The 20,790-nt window shown below is 36.6% G+C and overlaps 2 protein-coding genes across 4 annotated transcripts in view; one reads left to right on the top strand and one right to left on the bottom strand.

Annotated features, from left to right (window-relative positions):
* The first annotated feature begins 663 nt into the window (after window positions 1–663).
* On the top strand, window positions 664–4,730 carry Ppt1 (Palmitoyl-protein thioesterase 1). Its single transcript, XM_019050930.2, has 6 exons — window positions 664–1,000; window positions 1,805–1,914; window positions 2,418–2,545; window positions 2,966–3,121; window positions 3,376–3,658; window positions 4,260–4,730. The coding sequence occupies exons 1-6, from the start codon at window positions 886–888 to the stop codon at window positions 4,395–4,397; spliced, it is 930 nt and encodes a 309-aa protein (XP_018906475.2). The 5' UTR covers window positions 664–885; the 3' UTR covers window positions 4,398–4,730.
* A 756-nt stretch (window positions 4,731–5,486) lies between these two features.
* The window catches only part of Spt6 (transcription elongation factor Spt6), a 31,520-nt gene continuing 16,216 nt past the window's right edge, over window positions 5,487–20,790 (bottom strand). For all 3 annotated transcript variants that reach the window (XM_019050929.2, XM_019050927.2, XM_019050928.2), the window contains 9 exons: window positions 18,945–19,074; window positions 17,854–18,149; window positions 16,481–16,710; window positions 13,724–15,850; window positions 11,929–12,163; window positions 11,174–11,289; window positions 10,045–10,316; window positions 8,964–9,025; window positions 5,487–7,106 (listed from right to left, as the gene is read on the bottom strand). In XM_019050929.2, coding sequence (XP_018906474.2) covers window positions 6,943–7,106; window positions 8,964–9,025; window positions 10,045–10,316; window positions 11,174–11,289; window positions 11,929–12,163; window positions 13,724–15,850; window positions 16,481–16,710; window positions 17,854–18,149; window positions 18,945–19,074 — 3,632 coding nt within the window. In that variant the 3' untranslated portion in view covers window positions 5,487–6,942. The remainder of the gene's footprint in view (window positions 7,107–8,963; window positions 9,026–10,044; window positions 10,317–11,173; window positions 11,290–11,928; window positions 12,164–13,723; window positions 15,851–16,480; window positions 16,711–17,853; window positions 18,150–18,944; window positions 19,075–20,790) is intronic.

A 20,790-nucleotide genomic window follows, 5' to 3' on the forward strand; every position in this document is an offset into this window, starting at 1 on the left:
GTTCCTAAAAAAGAAAAGCTTCAAGTAAATGGGCTGATCCATTTAAATGTGTTATTTTTACATCTCTAATGTTTAATCTTCAACTTATATAAAAATAAAATAATTTGCAGAGTTTTCATTCCGGGGAGATGGTCAATTATATGTCAATTAATTAATTATTAATTACAATTAATTCCCATTCCTTAATGCGGGCTTTTCAAACGATTTAACTGTTTTATAGGACAGCCGCCCCTTAAAATCACTGTCAGGGCGTCATAATTACGTCCAAACCAGTTGAGAACTGTTCATTTAATATTCATGACGCCCTGACAATGATTTTAAGGGGTGGCCGTCTTATAAAACGGGTAAACCATTTGAAAAGCCCGCGTCAGGAATCGGAATTAATTCCTGGCCGATCTCGGAACTTTTTCCCGGAATATTTGAAAATAATCGGAATAAAATAGTTCCGAATCACGGAATCTTGGGCTGAGCGAGAACGGCAGCACTGGAATTTGACGAAAAGAAACAGAATTTTGACGTAAAGAGACAGCGAGTTTATTTTCTATGTCCAAACAGATGAAAATAGAAAGAAAATAAAAGAGGAAGTGAGAAACGAACTTATGACTGGGAACGTTTTTTTAATGAATAGTATAGTACCTTTTCTTGTGTTTATATTATATTTAGTGTTTATATTCACCTAACCTCAAACCAGAAAGCACCTTTATGAGCTCTTTAGTCATCTTTTTAACATAGTATGTATAAAATGATTGTAATAAATGTTGTGACTCCAGATTGTGCTTGTCCTCCAATAGAACATATTTTGAATCCTTTTCTATGATAAGAAGTGCGTTTTATCATCGTCAGGACTACTGATCCATTTTTGTCACTCTTTTTTTCATCCGTATCATGATTATGATGATACACCCCTTGCGCACTTCATCACTTCTGTTCCTCTTACTACTGTTTTTTCCACCAATAATATGTAAACATTTTCTACCAGTTGTTATGTGGCATGGAATGGGTAAGAATAAATATTTAATTGCTTTTTGTATCCGTCCTAGAGTATTCAAAGTAAAAAAATAATGCAGAGATATTCTTGCAGATGTTGATCTCTTTTGCATGGTGGTGATTGGTGCTAAAAGGGACATAGCAAGTAGCTAGTAATTCTGAGGCTCCAAGCTTTGCCGTGCTACCCTTTCAATTTTTTTTAGTCACATTCTTTTCAGAGGAAGAGCTAGAGCACTGAAGTAACAATCCAAATGAATTAGCGAAGGCTTCAGTGCAAAAAAGCAGGTCTTTTGCCAGGCCATATCAATTTTTTTAGATATTTCTTTCAAAGTTTGCTCTTGAAACCTCCAGAACCTAGGTCATAGCATATGAGTTGTAAGTTTGATGTAGGTAACCCCCTGTTAAACCGTGACGTTACGCTAAAAGTAGCTTCGAAACCATTACTCTTAGGGTATAAGAAGAAACAATTTACCGAGCATGGTAGAACCGGGAAAAGAAAATAATGGATTAAAGTCACACCAACCCGAATGCATCAATCATCAATCAGTTCATTGGTTAGCAAATAAATTTCTGTTGATTGGTGCCATTTTCTGATGTGATATTTGTCCATTCTTTTCTTTCCCTAGTTCCAGGGCTCTTTAGACTTCCTCTTCTCTATTGGATGTTCCCTAGACTCCCATGCACCCTGTTCAAATTACCAATCCTTGTTTTGGGTTTTGGGCTCATTCATTGTTGACTTGACATTGTAAACTGCCTCCAAATTATATTACAGTTTTTCTGCGTGTTTTGCTTACGCTTATATTATTGATAATTTCAGGTGATAACTATCTCGGGCTTTCAGGCATCAAGTCTTTCATTCAGAGTAATGTTCCCTCTAACGCTAGTATTTTTGTTCATTCTCTCCGAATTGGAAACACGGTTTTAGAGGTGAGATGCTTTTGCAATTTCTGTGTTTAACTTTCCATTCTTTGTAGTTAGTGTCTGATTTATGTTGTAATTCAGACTGTACGATTTCTAGTTGAAATATTGAGACAGCTCACAGTGAAAATTGCATGTACCTACACTGTTATACAATAAATTCAAACACAAAATAGTACAGTCATCGGATAGTTAAAATCACTGCTAAAAACCTGGGGACAATTTTGTTTGATGATAACACAAATTTTCAACAACAAAACTGTCATGAAAACTGTCATGTCTTAAGTTTTGAAACAAGATCGCTAACCCAGATAGTTTTTGTAAGCGCATTTCTATTCTACATTCACAATTGGTCGTGAAGTAGCAAAGATAACTTTTCATTTAAATTATTAGATTGACTTCATAAAATTTAAAATAGTCTCGTAAAAAATAAGAAACTTATCAGATGATGTAGACATTTTTTAATTTTGCTTGCTAGTATTCCATTATATCTTGTTTTCGACCTCCTGCAGGACACAGAGAATGGATACCTCTTGAATGCAAATAAGCAAGTTGAATTTGTGTGTAAGGAGTTACTCTCAATGCCAGAGATGGAAGATGGTTACAATGCAATAGGTTTCTCTCAAGGCTCCCAGTTTTTGTAAGTAATTCTTCTACGTAGGAACTGAATGCGTTTTACTGCACCTCCTCTCTGGAACATCTAGAATTTCTTGCTCCCTCCTCTTTTCTTTTTCTGTCAATGGATTTGCTATTTTCACTCCCTGTTAATATACACTCAATACATGGTGTAGTTAACAAAAACAAAATCTCATTGCAATTTTGTAGTATGCAATTTTTTTTATTACTATTACTTAAATTGGGTATTACCTGGGAGCTTTTTTTGTTCGTTTTTTTATAGGAAAAATTTTGGATTTAATGTTTTGATTAACTGACTGACACCTTGTTAATTTAATTTAATAGTAGCAGCCCAGTACATTGCAATTCTGTTGTATCCTATGGGTATAATAGTGCGATCCTAGAAGTCGGTGGTTTATGAATGGTTTTTAATTTTATTTCACAGGAGAGCTGTTGCCCAAAGATGCCCAAAGCCAGCAATGAGAAGTCTAATAACTTTAGGGGGTCAGCACCAAGGAGTTTATGGCATACCCCACTGTCCAGATGGAGATAAATATTGCAATTACATCAGGAGACTCCTGAACTTTGGAGCTTATTGGGAGTAAGATATTTTCTTTTCTTGGAAATACTCTCGTGATAGTGTAAGAACATTGAGTCTGATTCTTTGATGGGTGAGCATTTTTAGAGAATGATCCAAGTCAAAAGTTTTAAATGAGGAAGGAATTATTAATTTGAAACTTGCATTTTATATAATTGAAGTGAAGGATGGAAGTTTAGAAAATTCGAAAAATCAATGCTCATGAAAATGATTAAGAAACTATCTACAAATATATTTTGTTTTTGTTTTGTACACAGTTGGATGCAGGAAGATTTTGTTCAAGCTGAATATTGGCATGACCCATTGGATGAGGACACCTACCGAAAAAAAAGTATCTTCCTGGCTGACATTAATAATGCACTGACAATCAATGAACTGTACAGAACAAATTTGAAAAGACTGAAAAATTTTGTAATGGTTAGATTTAATAATGACACAATGGTCAATCCTGTTGAGTCGGAATGGTTTGGATTTTACACTCCTGGTCAAGCTACTGAAATCACCCCTCTTATCAAAAGCAGCCTTTTTGATAAAAATTTGGTGAGAATACTGCTCTGCTTTTTACCCTTTCTCTATAAGATTTCAAAAAAGAGAATAATATTTTTTCTTGTATGATTTAAATCTGTAAAATTTTGGAAAATGTTAACCTTTATATCACCAATGGAATATTTTAAATTAAATAATATATATGTATCATTTAAATTTTCGTCAAGTTAAAATTAATTATATTTATGTAAAAAAAAAAAATTATTTTAGGTGCACGAATAAATCGTGGGCAATGTAAAATTGAACATCACAACACATGACTTCTCCCTAAAATTTCATGTAAAATACAACGGAAATGTAAAAAAAATTCCAACTTTAGCTCATAAGTGAGCCATTGAGGGTTTTTTGCGTGTTTGTCAATTCAAAGGCAAGTCCACTCGAGCCAATTCTGGTTTTGAATGGGTTTTCGTCCATTTTGTGTTTAAATAATTAATCATCTCCCACCTATGGTCAAAATAAAGTTTGCCAAGATAAGTATACTTTACCATCTTTTAAGTTAAGAACAATAACTCATGATATTTTGAATTTTTAGGCCTATTTTTTAACCAATATTTAATTCCTTTTTCTTCTGACTTATATTTTATTCATTTTACAGGACCCGTTGGGATTAAGATGGCTCAGTGATAACGGGAGGCTGAAATTCCTTGAAGTCGATGGCAATCACTTGCAATTCACCAAGAAATGGTTCCTAGCAAACATTTTGAAGCCTTACATTTATACTGATTCTGACTGAAATTTTCAGTTTAAAAATAAGTTACTTTGCAAGGATGTGATTTAGGTAGTAAGATTACTTAGGTACATCTTAGTAAATTTTGTGATTTTTTTACAAGAACTTATTCTTTTTTGTTTACATAAAGTATATTGTCCATTGGTTTAGTTTTTCAGATCTTTAATGACACCTATTAATACTCCACTATTAGTGAGATTTTTTTTACCTCAGAATCATACTGTTTCTTGACTGATTTTATAATTTTACATCTGTTAATCATGTATTTTCTTTTTTCTTGTTGTGTAGGTACTTGTGAAATTTCAGCACTATAATACACAATAATTTTCTTTGGTTTAAGATGATAGCCTCTTTAGTCATTTTCTCCTCAAAGGCGCTTACTAAACACACCTGTGGCGCAATGATGACTTTTGATCAGCATCTATAGACAAGTTTAGTGCGATAAAAATTGGAAATCAAACATGGCACACAGTCCTCTAAGGAGTGTGGGGGGGGGGGGGGGGGGGTTGTCATTTTCTGAGGGTAGTTGAAAAATTTCCCATAAATAGGTAATTTTATAGACATGATTTTGCCCACTAAAGAGAGAGGAAATTCAACAAAACAATTAGGAAAAAGGAAAAAATGAAACTCTGCAATATAGTGATGCAATTAAGCTCTTCTGCCACTCATCCGTTCTAATCTTGAAAGTCTTTCAATATGATCATTTGTTGTGATTGAAGTGTTGGGTGTAGAGAAGGCACTCCTTTGTCACAGGGTGCAGAATCTTTACTGCTAATTAATTTTATGAAGCATTACCTTTAGGTTGAATTTTCTGCAATTTTTGGTTTAGAACTGTGGAATCATAAAGAAACAGTAAAAATTTTGATCAATCACATACATTTGCTCTGCGGCCAAAATAATTGGAGTATTGGCACGGACTCCGGGACACCGCAATTGGGAAATGAAAACCTTTTCTCTACCAAGTGCTTAGGATTATCTCGGTATCTAATGAAAGTAGAGTTATGATGAAAAATTGTGCTGATTTCTGTGAATGAGAGATACAGCACTGAATATTTGATTATGATGAGAGGATTAAGAAAAAAACAAACAACAAAATAAAATAGAATATTTGGTTCTATAATTACTAAAAGAGGGAGAAATAATTAAATGATGCATCTTGGAGCCAAAATAGCGCAGAATTTAGATTTAGCAACAACAACCTATTTCAAACTCAAATAATATAACTGATTAAGTGTCCATGGTAATGATCATTAAAAAAGACTGAGGGAATATAAAAAGAATGCCATCATATAAAACTTAAAACTAACATCTGATCATGAATAAGAGGGAATAACCTTGATCTGGTGCCAAAAATAAAGCTGATGGAATTGATACAAGGCTAAAAGGGAAATCTGCAAGTTCATTGGTTTGACAGTTCTTATTTGAAAGTAGCTACAAGTAGAAGTACCATCTGCCTGAACTTTATATTACATAGCTCAGCGGTAGGATCAGTTATGTTAATAGAATCAGCTTTGATTTTGCATTAAACGAGGTACCTAAGCTCCTCGTAAAACAGATGAAATTCGAGACAACTGTTGAATTAAACAAAAATTCAAGTACACGAGGGAGACTTGATGCTGTCACATAGACAGCAGTGACCGTAGTCATCATAGCTACAATTCACGAAAGAAAATTTCTCCAAGTAGCTTTACTTTTTTCAACAGATGACCAAGCTAAGCGGTTCCTTTAAATTTAGTCAAGTACAGTCCTTGTATTGCTCAGAAAGTTTCAAGGTTTGATGCTGCCCAGTTTTTGGTTAGAAACAAAAATGATACTCAAGGAAATTTTCTGAGGAACAAAATACAGTGAAGCTGGTTTCAATCAGAGCTGTTCATGTGTTATTGCTAGATCTCAAGCAGATTGACCACCACTGCTGAAACTTTGCCACTGCTTAAATTAATTGCACCAAAAAATATTAGAAAATTAGCAGAAATAAAAACGTTATAAAAAATCACTAACACTTTAATTTTAGACCCAACGGTGATTAACAACTCAAATTGGCATAAAAAACAAAATTTCTGTCAGAAAAAATGAGAACAAAATTTTGAGGTCACATTGAGCAAAGGTAGAACCAATTCTATTGTGAGTTTTCCTTGTAAAACCCTAAAAACAATTTAAGGCCTTTGTGACCTTGATTTCTCTCTATTCTGACGAATATCAGAATTCAACACGAGGGATTCAGGACATCTTTGACTTATTAACCCTGAGGTGATTATAAATACATGCTTGTCAAAAGCTTTTTCCTTCTGGCTTTTACAAAATGGCATACAGGAACAGATAAACTTTACCTTGCTAGCCGAAATTGTTAAAACAAAGATATTAATTTACTTAATATGCTTCATCACAGCACACTTTACAACTTATTACAGAAGCTATTGATGTGGAGAAACTAATATTCCGCGAGAGACTAATTTTCGCAATTTGGCGAGATTAAAGAGCACAGATAAAAATTGAAAATAAATTCGCTAATTACTGTACAGAAATAACATTATTACAACATTGCCAAAATGCTTCAATTCTCATCATACAGGGGCGTCGCATCACCCAGCGAACTTTCGATCATCGATCGAGGACTTGCTACAGTCCTGGGGGTTGATCTGCCTGAGTGAGGGGTTGCATAGCCTGAGCGTCCACCCGGAGATTTGTTCGAGAACAGATCAGGATAACTCCTTGGACCTACAGAAGGAAGCACAGAATATTGGTTAAAAATAAAGTAGAGTACAGCTGCAGGAGAGTTTATCATACTATAATTATCCCCCCCCTCCCCCAATATAGATCCTGGAACTGTTCTTACTGATAAGATCTTGCAATGATGGATGAATGCAACACTAAGCAGTGTACTATTTAAAGCGCCACCTTACATGATTTCATCATTGATTACAAATTGTTAGTAGAAAATAATTTTCAAAATGTGTAGTTCAGAAGTCAACTACTAAAGAAGAAACATGTGCAGTAAATTTTGGACTACCCAAATGCAGATCATCTGAACTCCAGATTATCCAAAGTCATTTGTTGAAACATATTCCTCACTTGCTCCCGGAGGAAGTTGCAGCATCTTGGATAGCCCTTTCGTTCTCCATTGTACCCAATATGTACTTAGCTTTCCCTGCCTTCCTCCCTTGACCTATCTCCATCATTGAGGGGCGGTTTTTTAGTCAACCTGATTCCAGTCCCAGTTGCAAGTACGTTGCTTGTAACATACTGTGTTTTACATGTTTTAGGCAAACAGGAGGACACCAAACTAATTTTTGTACAAGCATACTAAATATTTATATACTCTTCTGTATACTAAAGTATGAAATTAATATAGTTTGCATTAATTGCATCAGCTTTCCATTCATTTTATGAAAAGTAGTAGCCAACTCTGGGTTATCCAAACTTTCCCCAATCTGAACTGGCTGACAGCCAGATTAGTTTGGATAATCCGAGATTTGTTGAATAATTATTTGGACAGAGTTTTAAAGAAAAGCACTAAGTTGCTTCAAGTTTGATCCGAGAAAAAGAGTTTCATAGAAGGACTGAGTCTATTAACTGTATTCGCTTTCAAAAATACCTGACTTTACAACTGATCCTTGACTTTAAATTATTAACAGCAAAAAATTTGCAACTAATTAAATTCAAGACCACTCCCGACCCATTTCTTCCAGAATGTGACTGGTTGCGTCTCAATTAAACTCTGTCCATTTATAATTGAAATTATTCTGATGACAACGATATAATTAAGGTCTATTGTAAAATTACTGATCCACTTGATCAGTGTTCAATGTAAATGTTGACACCTTGTTTGGTCAGTTAATTTATTGTGAGAATCTCATTCTACATAATATATTGAGAAGCAATTACGTTTAAGGCTGATTCCAGTGTTCGAAATTCACAGGCGCCATCGCGCCAAATGCGCCTAAGAAATCGGTCATGGCGTCTAAAAATGAAGGCTCTGCGCCAAAGTGGCCTTTAAAAATTGCTTCCCCCCCCCTCCCTTCCAGAAAAAAATCCTGATTTCTCAAGATTTCTCCCAAGTTACAGTTACTTGTTCTGTAACTAAAGCATCTTGCATCTAACTTTTCGCTGAATGCACTGTCATATATTAGCAAAAAGTCAATTTGGCCCCTAAAAAATCTTCAATGGCCCCTAAAAATCAAGTTTGATGAGCCACATGGCTCCTGAAACTCAAAGATGAGTTTCGAACACTGATTGCAATGTGTTGAAATGGCGAGTAATAGTATCGGTTGGTAAACCTTACTCAAGAATGCTTAGGAGCAGATCCCAATTTGATTCAAGAATTAATATCGTTGTTATATGAGTGATGCAGGGTCTCTGATGGTGTTACTATTCAATTTCTTATGAGATTGATTCAGGTTATTATTTTTGACACCGAATTTGAAACATGAATTCAAGATGCCGCCTATCCCAGACTAGACTGGACTAAACGCTGGAACCGACACTATATTTCACACACTGATTTATTGCAGGACAAAAAATCCCAGTACTTTAGGGGTTTAACTTAAAAACTGGTAAAGAAATATTGGTACGTACCCATTTGTCTTGAGGATGGCGTGGATCGACCCAACCTAAAGCTAGAATCTTCATATCTTGGACTGAAACAGAAATAATTGAAAATTTGTTTTAAGTTTCAAAGAGAAGATTATCACAAAAAAGTCATTTATACTGAGTAATGTGTCCTTTGACTTACTTCCTATTAGAATGAAATTAGATTGGTCTTTGAGTAGTGGCTGTCCACAAATTAGACCTTTCAGATAGGAGAATAAGAAGAGGGAACGCACAATACAACAACACTACACTCAAACAAAGATTACACGGGGAAATGTTCCGACGTGTCAATTTTATACGAGATAACTTAATTAGACTCCAGGCTTAAAATCAAAGGCAATGGATTAATACACAGTTTCCCCTTAAAAAAGTTTCCATTCAATTTCACTGCTAATAGTACAATATGACCTCAATTATTCAGTGATTTGTTGCAGAGGTCCACGCAAATTAATGAAAATGCCAGATGCCTGATGAAAAAGGGGGGAAACTCAACTGTTGACGATGCCTTAATGCTGCCAAATGGCTGAAGCTTTAGATAACCAAGGTGTTTTTAACTATAGATGTGGGAACTGTTCTGAGATTAGTCTCATCGCTATAAAAAAGCTGAACCAGAGGCCAAAAATTTGCGCATTCAAAAATACTGTGCCAGCAATTCTTCTCCGCATGGCAGCCCGCCTCACCGCCTCCCTGCCCACCCCAACCACAGGCACCATTATTCTGCCTTGCTGATCAGCTGCTGGAATACACAATGAAGTCCAGGCCAGTGGTTTTTTTTGATCTCTCTAATCACTTTCTGCAAGCACAGAGGCTCCTCCTTCATCCTCCCTGAAACTTTCTAGAACTTCCTTTATTTTAATTGAAGTGACGTGAGTGATGGGGGTGCACAGTGTTTCGCCCTTGGCTAGCAATGGTGGTCGCGTGAAAGGCTAATCTTATGGTAAAATGCATTAAAAATAAAAACTAGTAGCAGAAAGTTTCAGTCCTTGTTTTTCATTTTAGTGTGACAGTGCTTTTCCTTCAGAACCTTAAAAGCTAATATTTCTAAAAATATTTTAAAGATGCTTACCTCTGCCTTGGATTGGATCTCGGGGTTGAGGAGCCATCTTTCTTGTTGGAGCGGACCCAGTCTTCAGCCAGCTTTCGCCAATCGTCCGGAGCTGCTGATGAGGATGGCTGACTATTACGAGGCTGCCGGTGCGGAGATGGAGCAACAGGTGCAGGGTGGATAAACGGTCCCATACTTTGATGGGAGGGCGTTTGATGACCACCATACCTCGGTGTCTGGGTCGTGTGGTATGGCGTCATAAAGTGCGGTGTTGCTGCACTTGGGGTGTAAGGCTGCAAAAAATGTATTTTACAATTAGGTTTAACCTTGACATGATACCTGTTGAATTCTTGTCAGCATTCAAAATTGCATGCATTGAGTTAGTAAATATAACTGTTTGTCACTTTTACAGTGCTCCTGTGCACTCTGTGATATATAATTGTTTCTCCTGCATATCAAATCTGAGGAAGTTAGGCAAATTTCAATTTTCTAATTTTTGTGATCAACATCAATTTAAGACTGCTGGTGCATACTCAACAGGGAAAAATATGAAATTAGATAAGGAGGGTGTCACTGACTGGTGAACAAAACGTCTGCAGGAGCAAAAACCGCTTGCAGAAACCACTAGAGGCTATTTAAATTCATGGCCACATCAATATTTTGAATACTTTTTTATGTATGTCTAGCAATTGTAGTTAAATTTCCACTCAAACACTATTCAGCAAGACAAAATTATCTACAAAAATGCGGAAGAAAAGTGTTCAATCTACCTAATACTACCGTTTAGGCTACTTAATGCTCAATTTTCAATTTGCCTACAGCCTTAAATGTAGAAATACTCAAGATCCAGGCTCAATATGAATAAATTTAGGCCAAATTCATCTGCCAAATAGCTGGACTCTTTAAGGAAAAAGTTAAATATAGACGTGTCCTGTTTACTGGATTCCATCCATTGTGCTTTGAATGCCACCCATTAAAAATTTTAGTGGGGGTCCTTTAATACCTTAGCCAAATATTTCAAATTTTCAAATCATCTGCTTTGGTAGCATTTTTTTCTTTGTTGCCAGCAACCAGGCTAACAAAGGAAGAGATGAAAAGGATAGAAAAAAAAAGCTGATTATTTCTAGTTTATTTAACAGAAGTAACTCACTGTGTTGGGATACGCCGACATAGCTGCAGCTGCATAAGCCGCTGGAGTCTGCGGATAGTGAGGGGTATGCATAAGACCCATTGGGGGTGGTACCCTTTGCATGTCTACACTCATATCTAAAACATAAAAAAGGGGGAAATATCATCATTAAAGAAACATAACAGTTGCTACATATTTTCATATTTTCTTCCTCATCATAATGTCTATAATAATTATTGAGTCACTTAGAAGAGGCTGATCGCTCAAGTCTTCAATTGGTATTGAGATTTTGAGGTGGTGTTGGAGAAGATGAAAAGGGTTTTAGAACGACTAGATATCTGGTTGAAAAATAATTGTACCGAATTTTTTTCTTGAGGGCCCAGGCCTCAAAATCCAAATTTGGAGAAAAACGGAGAAAACAGTGCTATTCAGCATGCATTGAATCTTTCGAGTCCAAAACCAAAATTCAGAATGCTTATTTAGGTCATTTGAGAATGAAGTTCGAGCCTAGGGTGCGTTGACTCAACTCAACATCAACCTACAATGAGCAGGAAATATGTACTGAACGGTGAACATGATGTCGCCATCTCTGGCCCTTGTCTTGTCTTTATCATGTTGCTCTTGTTTATTCTCATTGATGTTACTACAGAAAATCAATGTTTCCTTTATTTTTTAAATAAAACAGTTCTTATCTCACCGACAGGTTTTGTTGACTCTCATTTACATTGCCTGAAAAGAAAACAAACAAGAGAGCAAAAAATTGGGAGAAAGCTTACTCAGCATATTTGGTGTGTGAGGCTGGAATGGTGTGCTTCTCATGTTTACAGATCTTGGAGTGCTTGGTGTTCCTGGAATAGCATCTCTGAAATGTTCCTTGAACCAACGGAACAAGGTACTTATGCTGTCAAACATTTGTCCTCTATAACGATATCCTTCCGCTGTCACTGTTACATACTCATGTTTGCATCGAGTTCGTGGCAGATACGATAATAAGAATTTTCCGGGGTAGTTCTGAAAGAAAAAAAATTGTGATAAAGTCGTTGGATTTTGATGGGTGGTGAGAGTTCGAGACTTTTGGGCGTTTTGATGGTTCTTACTGACTGGAACTTTGAATAGACTGGAGGACTTTTTAATAAAGGGGTTTAATGGCATAAGAATCTTAAATTGTAATCATGGGAAGTGTTGGTGTAAAGTACGTGCTACTTGTGAGGATTTTAGTTTTCCAGACGATTCTCTTTCTTTTTGACTCTTACAACAAAGGGATCAATTAATCTTATTCCTCCCAGCCTCCATCTACCAAAGATCATCTAATAATTATCTTCCCCTGGGTAAATATATGTGAATCTACCGCATGTTGACAGAAGTGTAATAACTTTCCAAAAAAGAAAAAAGAAGGCAGATTGACAGAGAAGTTTGAAAAAATAGTATCTTTCAAAAAATAAGACATTCATTTTGTATCACAATCACATTTGAAAAGAAAGAGCTCAAATATATTTCCCTGTAAATGAACTAAATTTAAACAAAGAAGGATTAGGATGAAAGCGCTTTAATCTTTCCCTCAGAATTGCATTGTTGAGCTCCATATTTCAGAAAACAAAGACATCAATATCGTTGACGTCTCTCCACTGTTATAGCATGCTGCCAAATTGCTCAAGTAGCCTCCTTACTATTAATGAATGTCTCTTTCTCCAAACAGATTACAACATTCCACGTCAAACAATGTCAAACAGTTATAAAAGCAACTTTGGGAGGCTGACGTATTCAATACTGAAACTGGATTGAGTGAGTTTAATGGCAAAACAATAGAGCTTCCATAAATCAGACTGTTGAAATATTAGACTATCAAATTTGGCATTTACGGTCTTTTAATTGCTGTTTATTTTTAAATTCAATTTTAAAGTTATTAACTTGGAATTTTGAAACTTTTTTTTCTATTTATTTTATTACTATATTAGTGACAATCTACAAAAAGTATTAAGTTGGCATTAAAATATTTCTTACAACAACAGCTGTTTGGATTTCAGTCAAAACATCTGATAACCCAGGATAACAATGCTATGGTAACAAAGAACACTCATCAATGGGCAACACAGGGCGAAATATTTCTTGAGATAATAGATAAAAAGATTTGGGGCTACCGATTCTCACATTACTTTTTTGAACTCAAATCCGCTGGGCATTAATCAATTCCTCCTCTCTATTTTTTCTGCAGGGATAAGATGGCATTTATGCGTTTGACAAAAAAAACTGGCCCCATCCTCAAAACAAAAGGAGTTCATGGATAGGGACCACATTTAATTGATTGCCTAAAATATTAAGTATAAGAAGGGGGAAGAGGAGTTTGCAATTTTAACACGGAAAGACCTTTCACTCAAAAACAATTTAAATAATTGGAAGAAATTATGGTTAAACATCAGGGGAGAAACTGATGAAAATTAGGGGGAATCTGACATGCAATAAAAAGTCTGAAAGGGAGGTGTTTGGAGTTGTACACTAAAAGGAGAGGTGAAAACCAGACATACTGAGATACGTATTTCTGGATGGCCTCTGAAAATACATCAAAATTCTTACCTTGCTCACAGAGATTATGTAGTGAATTTTGGATGGGTTTTTCTTTCTTTCTTCCTTAATTATTTCTTCAGCTTTATCTTTCAAACCTCCATCTGTGTTTCGGTAATACCTAAATGAAAAAATATCCCGGCAGTATGCAGCCATGGGGTTGATATGTCGTGCAATGATTTCATCAAGGTCCTCAAACTCCTCGTTACCAATCAGCAATGTCTGCCCAAGTGAAAAAGCATTTTCCTTGCCCACTTCCTTGACGTCAATATGTTGACAAATACCATCAGCGACCTTCCATGTTACTGTGAGATGGTCAGCTCCCTGACTGGATGGCCGGACAATGACTTCACCAGGCTCCATTGAGGCCATGAGAGCTTCTGCTTCTTTATAGGAAATGTTGTGGAAGGAGGGATGGACTATGACTCGTTTGATATAAGTCTGCCGCTTCTTTTGTTGCTTGGCATCATCTTCAGTCTTCTTATCTTTCATTTCCGCTTCAAGGTCATAGAAAGGGTCTTTGGGGGGTCTCCACTCATGATTCTTATCAAGTAAGTCTGAGGATTTGGAGGTGGCATCTATTGAAAACCTTTCCACATCGATTTTTATTATCCGACAATGGATTACTTGATTTCGCTGCACCCTCTCTTCAGGATCCGTGACATGCTTGTCTGACAGATTTTTAATATGAATAAAGCCGGAGACGCCGTTGTCTAGCCTGATTTTGACTCCAGTTGCAGATCCAGGACAGCCTTTGGAAGTACTGAAATGATACCATACTTCTGACAATTCTGGGAAATCATTTTTGAAGCAAAGAGGACATTGCCACAAGCCGGTTTCTTCATTTCGAATAGGGTTGGCTTTGTCAAGCTGTTCAGGCGTTGGCTGTTTTCTTGAGATTCCTGAAACAACTGCTGAAATCATTTTTCCAATATAGAATGTTTCTGGGGTCTCTTTGGTCAAAATATCAAATAGCTCCTCTGGGTTTGGTGACCGGTAAGGTGTGCGCAGATCCTTATAACGATGGTTCAACTCAGCACGGATGTCATACAGAGTAATACTCTTGTTGCCAAAACCTTGTCGCTCCAACTCCTCAGCAAATGCGTCTAAGTCCAAGTCTTTTAACCTTTCTGGTGCTTCAAGAATTTCTTCTAAAGCACCCGCTGGATTTGCATCATCATCTTCGTACTCCAGAGCATCTACAGCCATTTTCCGGGCCCATTCATACGTTTCTGGATGAACTCGAGAACCATCCAAAACTTCTACATACGAATCTGTACTATCACCAAGCGAATTGGTATCGATTTTGATGAAACCTGCGCAATTGATAAATACTTTAGGACCCATATGACAAGAGGTGACCAGTTGAGTTCGGTTTTCTAGTCGTTGGTTTGTTTGTTTTAGTAATTTTAACAATGCTGCAGCTTTCCTAGGCCCCAACCCACAAACAAATTGAACTAGATTGCTGGCGTAAACTTGCTGCACAGTTTCATTGATATCCACACCTACTTCATTGGTTCGATTCACAAACTCGATGGTCAAGGCATCCAAGAGCTCTTCTTTGCTTAGCTGGTCTTGTAATGCATGATATCGAAGGCATAGAATTTCGTCATCTGATGTACATAATTGAGAGAATTCTATGAGGGGATCTTGCAGGCGCCTGGCAAGAGAAACAGCTTGCCGTAGTAGGAGAGGATATTCTCGAAAATCACTAATTCCTTTATTTGAATTGGCATAGATCTTTGATAATTCATTGTCGACGATTTCAACGGGGATCATTGGAAACTGCTCGTCCTCTACTAGATTTGTGATGATCTCTTTTACATCCGCAACAATCATGAGAGCTTCTCGAGACTCGCCGCCCACACAAATAGCATGCGGTTTTTTTGTAGAAATGAACTCTCGTAAGGCACGAAGGTCTGCCTCTTTGAGAGCTTTGTCATCCACTCTGAAAGACTGCTTACGTTTCAACAAGTGTGGAAGCCTTATATGCTCAATAACTTCACCTTCTGGGGAGATCACACAGCCAAATGCTGCTTGGGAGAGATCTGGCTCATAGGCTATACTCATAATGCGGAGTCCTTTGCTCGTGTCCCACTCCTCATCGTCTTCATCAAAATCGACGGAGAACGGAGCAACCTGCAAACATAAAAATTAATTCCTTTGAACAAAATCTAAACTCAGGATTGTATTTGGGACAGACTTTACTCATAAATTTTGAAAAAGGCAAGAAAAAGTCTTTATCCTGAGCTATAAATGTAAAATGCAAGATTTCTTCGGTTTAATTTTGGATAATAATTCTACTGCTTAAAAGAAATATACATATGGTAGTTGGAAAACATCAAATCTATCAACGTTTTATTGTAGTTGTCCATAATTTGATGTGGATATGATGACTGAAAGTAATAATTGAAAAGTCAGAAAATTGTGTTTTTGTTTCTTATGTTACTTATAAATCATGATTTGCCTTAATATCAAAATTCAAATTAAGGAAGAAGGTGCTCGGCGGTTGTCTGCTTCCTCTCAAATGGCAAGAGCTGAAGTTACTGAGCCAATGCACTTCCCGCAAAATTCCCTGACTTTCGCAGGTTGCAGTAAATTCTTTAACTTTTCAGGTTTCCTAGACTTCCAGAAAGTCTGTACTTGAAAACTCTCAGCTGATTTAAGTATCTTCTATTAATATTTCATACTCTTTTATTTTTGGTATATATTGAAAATTAGGGGTAAACAACAGATGCCAATCAAAAGTAAATAAACAATGAAAATTACCTTCAGCCAATTGTAGAGTTTATCACAGCAATTTTTCAGTACAGATTCTTTCGATTCACCTAATAGGTTTGTGCGAAGCTCTTTGCAAAGATCGGGGAATAGCATTTTGGAGAGTGCTATTTCAACAGCCTCCAACCTGAGCTTGTTCCATTCTTGGACATGTTTACTGAACTCATCACGATAGAAGAGTTGCTTCACCTCCTCCACATAGGATGAATTGTGCGTGATACCTAGAAAAACAATGTTCACAATATGTATGTACTGCTTTGAAAATGTAAATGACCTTTCTTGAAAACTCAATCTTGCTTCAAGTACACAAAAAACTCCATTAGTGATCACTTCCAAACAGAAAACATTCTCCTATGAAAAGATATCAGGCAGCATTTAAGGAAAGGAAACCAATGACATGTTTGAACAATAAAAAATAAGTTAATGGTAATTTTGAGCTCTTCTAAAAGCAAATTTTTTTCAGTAAAAACTTCAAAGTCCGCAAAAATATTGAATGAATATGAGCAATGAAATTTTTTATTAATGCGATGAAATTCATGGAGGAGCGAGCATTGCGTATTTTATGAATGACCTTTAACACTTGGGATTCATCTTCAGTACTGCAAAATATTCTACATCTTAATATGTTTTATACTAAGGATATAGCTGAATTGGCTGTAGACAGTTAAAGCACTGCAAATTCATGTTCTCTCAGGACCCATTCCAAGATATTTGTGTGAGAGTCTTTTGTTCATGATTGGACTAACGGCTTATAGGTATCCTTATTAGAGCAGATACGCCAAATTCATTAACAATGATGGGCAGTACAAGTTATCTTCTATGAGGTCAATAAATGTTTATAAACACAAAGATCTAAAAATTTTGGTAAGAATTTCCATCACGATGTTTCAGAATTTTTTATGTTTAAACACTTGCAAGCAAACTCTTTAAATGTAGAAATTTTCTCTAGTCCGATATATGTCTGTTTCTCAAATGCTAGATCACGCCTTGATTTTCAAACATGGATTCAAAGATTAACAACGGCCCTTACAAAAGTGCTTGCGTTTCCACAGATGTCATTACCAGGAAGGCATGGCACTAATGGCTGGCAAAGATTGACGCCAAAGTCAGCAAGCAAAATTGGTGCTTACAATCTGTCCAAAGAAAATCAAAAAGACCAAGAAATTGAAGCAAAGAAGTCGAATTGACAAACAACTTGAACAGCTATTTCTTTGGTGCCACACATTGTGCAATAAGTGATAAGTTCAACATGAAAAACTATTGCAATCATTCTATAAGTTTTATGGATAATCTTATTTCTCCTTTTTAAATTTATGATAATTTTTTTTATCTGATACTTTTGAAAAAAGAAAAAACTTCCATACCTTCAATGTGTTCGTTTATTATTATGTTCACAAGCTTGTCTTGCTCTGCAATTTGGAGTTTCATAAACTGCTCTCCCGTTAAATCCCTGACTGGTTTTCCCTTTAAGTATTTCATGGCGTAGCAGCTGTGGTTTTCGTCAATCTCTTTCATTCCTTTTTTTGTTGGTCTCACATCAATTTTTGCCCGCTCAAAGAAGGTTTCTCGCACGCAGCTTTTGACTAGTGGTTCTTTGGAAATCTGCATGGCGAGCATATACTTAGCTGCTAGCACTACATCTTCAGGAGACGTGAACCGACTGAAAAAGAAGGTGGAAACATTTCAGCAAAGTACCGAGTAAAGAAGAAACGAGACAGACAGAAAAAGTCACACATTATGAAGCACCAATAAAGTTTAATTACATCATTGATTATTTTCTGCGAAGTTATTAAAAGGAATGTATTGATTGGGACCTCGCCCTGCACACGGAAAATCTGCTTTTTTAAGTCCAAGAATGGAGCTTGGAAATTTTATTGGGTCTATCAGCCATACCTAAGCTCGCTTGTTTAGAAAATCTTTCTTATTATAAATAGAGAGGGGGCAGTTTTAATTTTGCAATTAAGGCTGCTAAATTACGGAATATGGATAAAAAGGCCTAATCTTGTGACTCAGAGCTTTGAAATTCAATTTAACTTTGTTTCTAGGTGAAAATGATCAGGCCTACTGGAGGGTACGAGTTCTGATAATTTTTAACAATGTAATTGGTTCAGACGAGGAAAATCCTGGCAACTAGCTTCCAAAGAAAGAGAACACTGTGTCCACAGAATCTCTTGTTCCATTCAGCATCATATTGCCATTTTATGTCGACTATCAACTTATAGATATTCTCCATTGACATTTAAAAATTTTCTGGATTCAGCCACCCCTACACTAGGTGTCAGTTTTTTGTCATTTTATTTCCGTGTGCAAGATATTCCAAAAATGCTATTTTAATTCGAATGATATGAGAAGTCTTTGATAAATTTCCAACACTTTTTGCACACTTGCTCTCTAAAAAGTACGTAGTGAACCACTGGACATAAATAATTAGTTGAACACAAAACATTGGACCTACCTAGAAGTGTATTCTTTTGCTAGCACCAAAGGTCCAACAGGCTCTTGTTCGACTTCATTACGTTGATAATTATCTCGCAGGTTCTCAGCGAACTGCTCTGGCAATAATCCAAACCTTTTCACGAAACCACCTGAAAATTGAAAAGAAAAAGTTTCATGTATAGTGACAACTTTAGTAAGGTTTTCATTATGTGTGGTAAAATTGGCTGAGAAAAAATCAGCTCTTTTTCAGTAGTTTCCCAATACATTCAGCACCTCCTCAACAGAAAAATTCATTACTTGTTCAGTACCTTCATGTGACAAAATTGGTGCGCTAAGCAAGACAAAAATGACACAAGTAGCTGCGCAATCCTGGTCTGGCAGGTAAATACCGCACTATGAGAATTAATATGCAAGGGATTGCATATTTCCCAGGCTGTCTTAAAAGATTTGCAAGGCCTGAACCAAAAACTTCTGGACCTTCTTGCAGGATTTCCATATTTCTTCAGTCCTTCCCAACCATCCTCAAAAAATTAGTGCTATTTCCGAACTATCAAGACCAGTAAACACCCTGGGTTTTCCTATTTATTCTGATTCTTCTTGATATATATTATTTTAATAAAAAACAAAAAAACAATACCAGGCTCCTTTAAAATGGATAGTGAATAGGAATGTAAATACAGTGGAAACTTGATTGATCGGCTTATCGATTAGTCGGAAATTCAGCTTTTCTCACTGGTCCTGTCAATTTCTCTGTATCAACAGTGTACTGCGTTTCGAGATAATTTGAAATCTCCGTTTTTGTCTGAGTTGGAAATTTGGCACAGTTTTGTCATTCAGTTTTTTTGATGCGTTGAGTCAAACAAAAATGCAAAGATAATAAAAACATTTCACTAACATGAGACAGTCTGACTTTTTTGTACTAATAAAAAAATGTTTGGCGTTCGCTCACTAGAATTCCGATGGGCCTGTTGCAAACTTTTGCTAGAGCAAAACTAAGAGTTGTTTCTTACAGATAATGCCTCAAAAATCACGATGAGCGCATCGGCAAAGTCTGAAATGCATTCATAACTTCACAATCTGCGTGAGAAATTTGCGGTTTTTTAGGTTCCCGCTTCGAAAACGATACTACGGTACAGGTGAACATTTTGTTGCAGGAGTCGTTCCATTGGTGGCAATACTCATAATGGCCGACGCCAGTCCGCCAAAACACGTGTGATGGGACGAGATAACACCTGAACAGGATTAAACCAGATAACAATCGGCGTGTTTACGTTCATATTTTCCTCGCCCGCCTTAATTGACCTTGAACTCTCCTCGAATTACGCGAGGAACTGCGCAAGCGTCGGCCAAGATGAATATTGCCGACAATGGAGCGACTCCTCTAACAAAATGTTCACCTGTGCAGTAGTATCGTTTTTGAAGCGGGAAGCTCAAAATAACGCAAATTTCTTACGCAGATTGTGAATTTATGAGTGCATTTCAGACTTTGCCGATGCGCTCATCGTGATTTTTGAGGCATTATCTATAGGAAACAACTCTTCATTCTGCTCTAGCAAAAGTTTGCAACAGGCCCATTGGCAACTTGGGCTTCTGCCACCAGGAGAGCCTCCTTCTAGCTCAGAAAAGAGTGCTTTGAGCATAGTCTTATTATTACCTTAGCGATATGTTTCAGTCATTGCATCTAGGCTTGGGAGGAAATTTCACCAATTTGAGGTTTAAGCAAACAGAATCCAACATGCAATGGCACATAACATCTAGCTAATCGAAGACAGGAGCAGTTTGGGACCCAAGAGATTAAATGAGTTGCCAAACACAAGATCCATCCCACCCAGCAAGTCATGGTAATCCTGCTGCCTAACCTTGAG

The sequence above is a fragment of the Bemisia tabaci genome, chromosome 5 (genome assembly GCF_918797505.1).
Source record: "Bemisia tabaci chromosome 5, PGI_BMITA_v3".
Lineage (NCBI taxonomy): Eukaryota > Metazoa > Arthropoda > Insecta > Hemiptera > Aleyrodidae > Bemisia > Bemisia tabaci.

Coding starts and splice junctions, on each gene's coding strand:
- Ppt1 (XM_019050930.2), top strand. CDS start 886: ATGATTATGATGATACACCCCTTGCGCACTTCATCACTTCTGTTCCTC. Junction 1,001..1,804: donor TGTTATGTGGCATGGAATGG/GTAAGAATAAAT, acceptor TGATAATTTCAG/GTGATAACTATCTCGGGCTT. Junction 3,659..4,259: donor GCCTTTTTGATAAAAATTTG/GTGAGAATACTG, acceptor TTCATTTTACAG/GACCCGTTGGGATTAAGATG.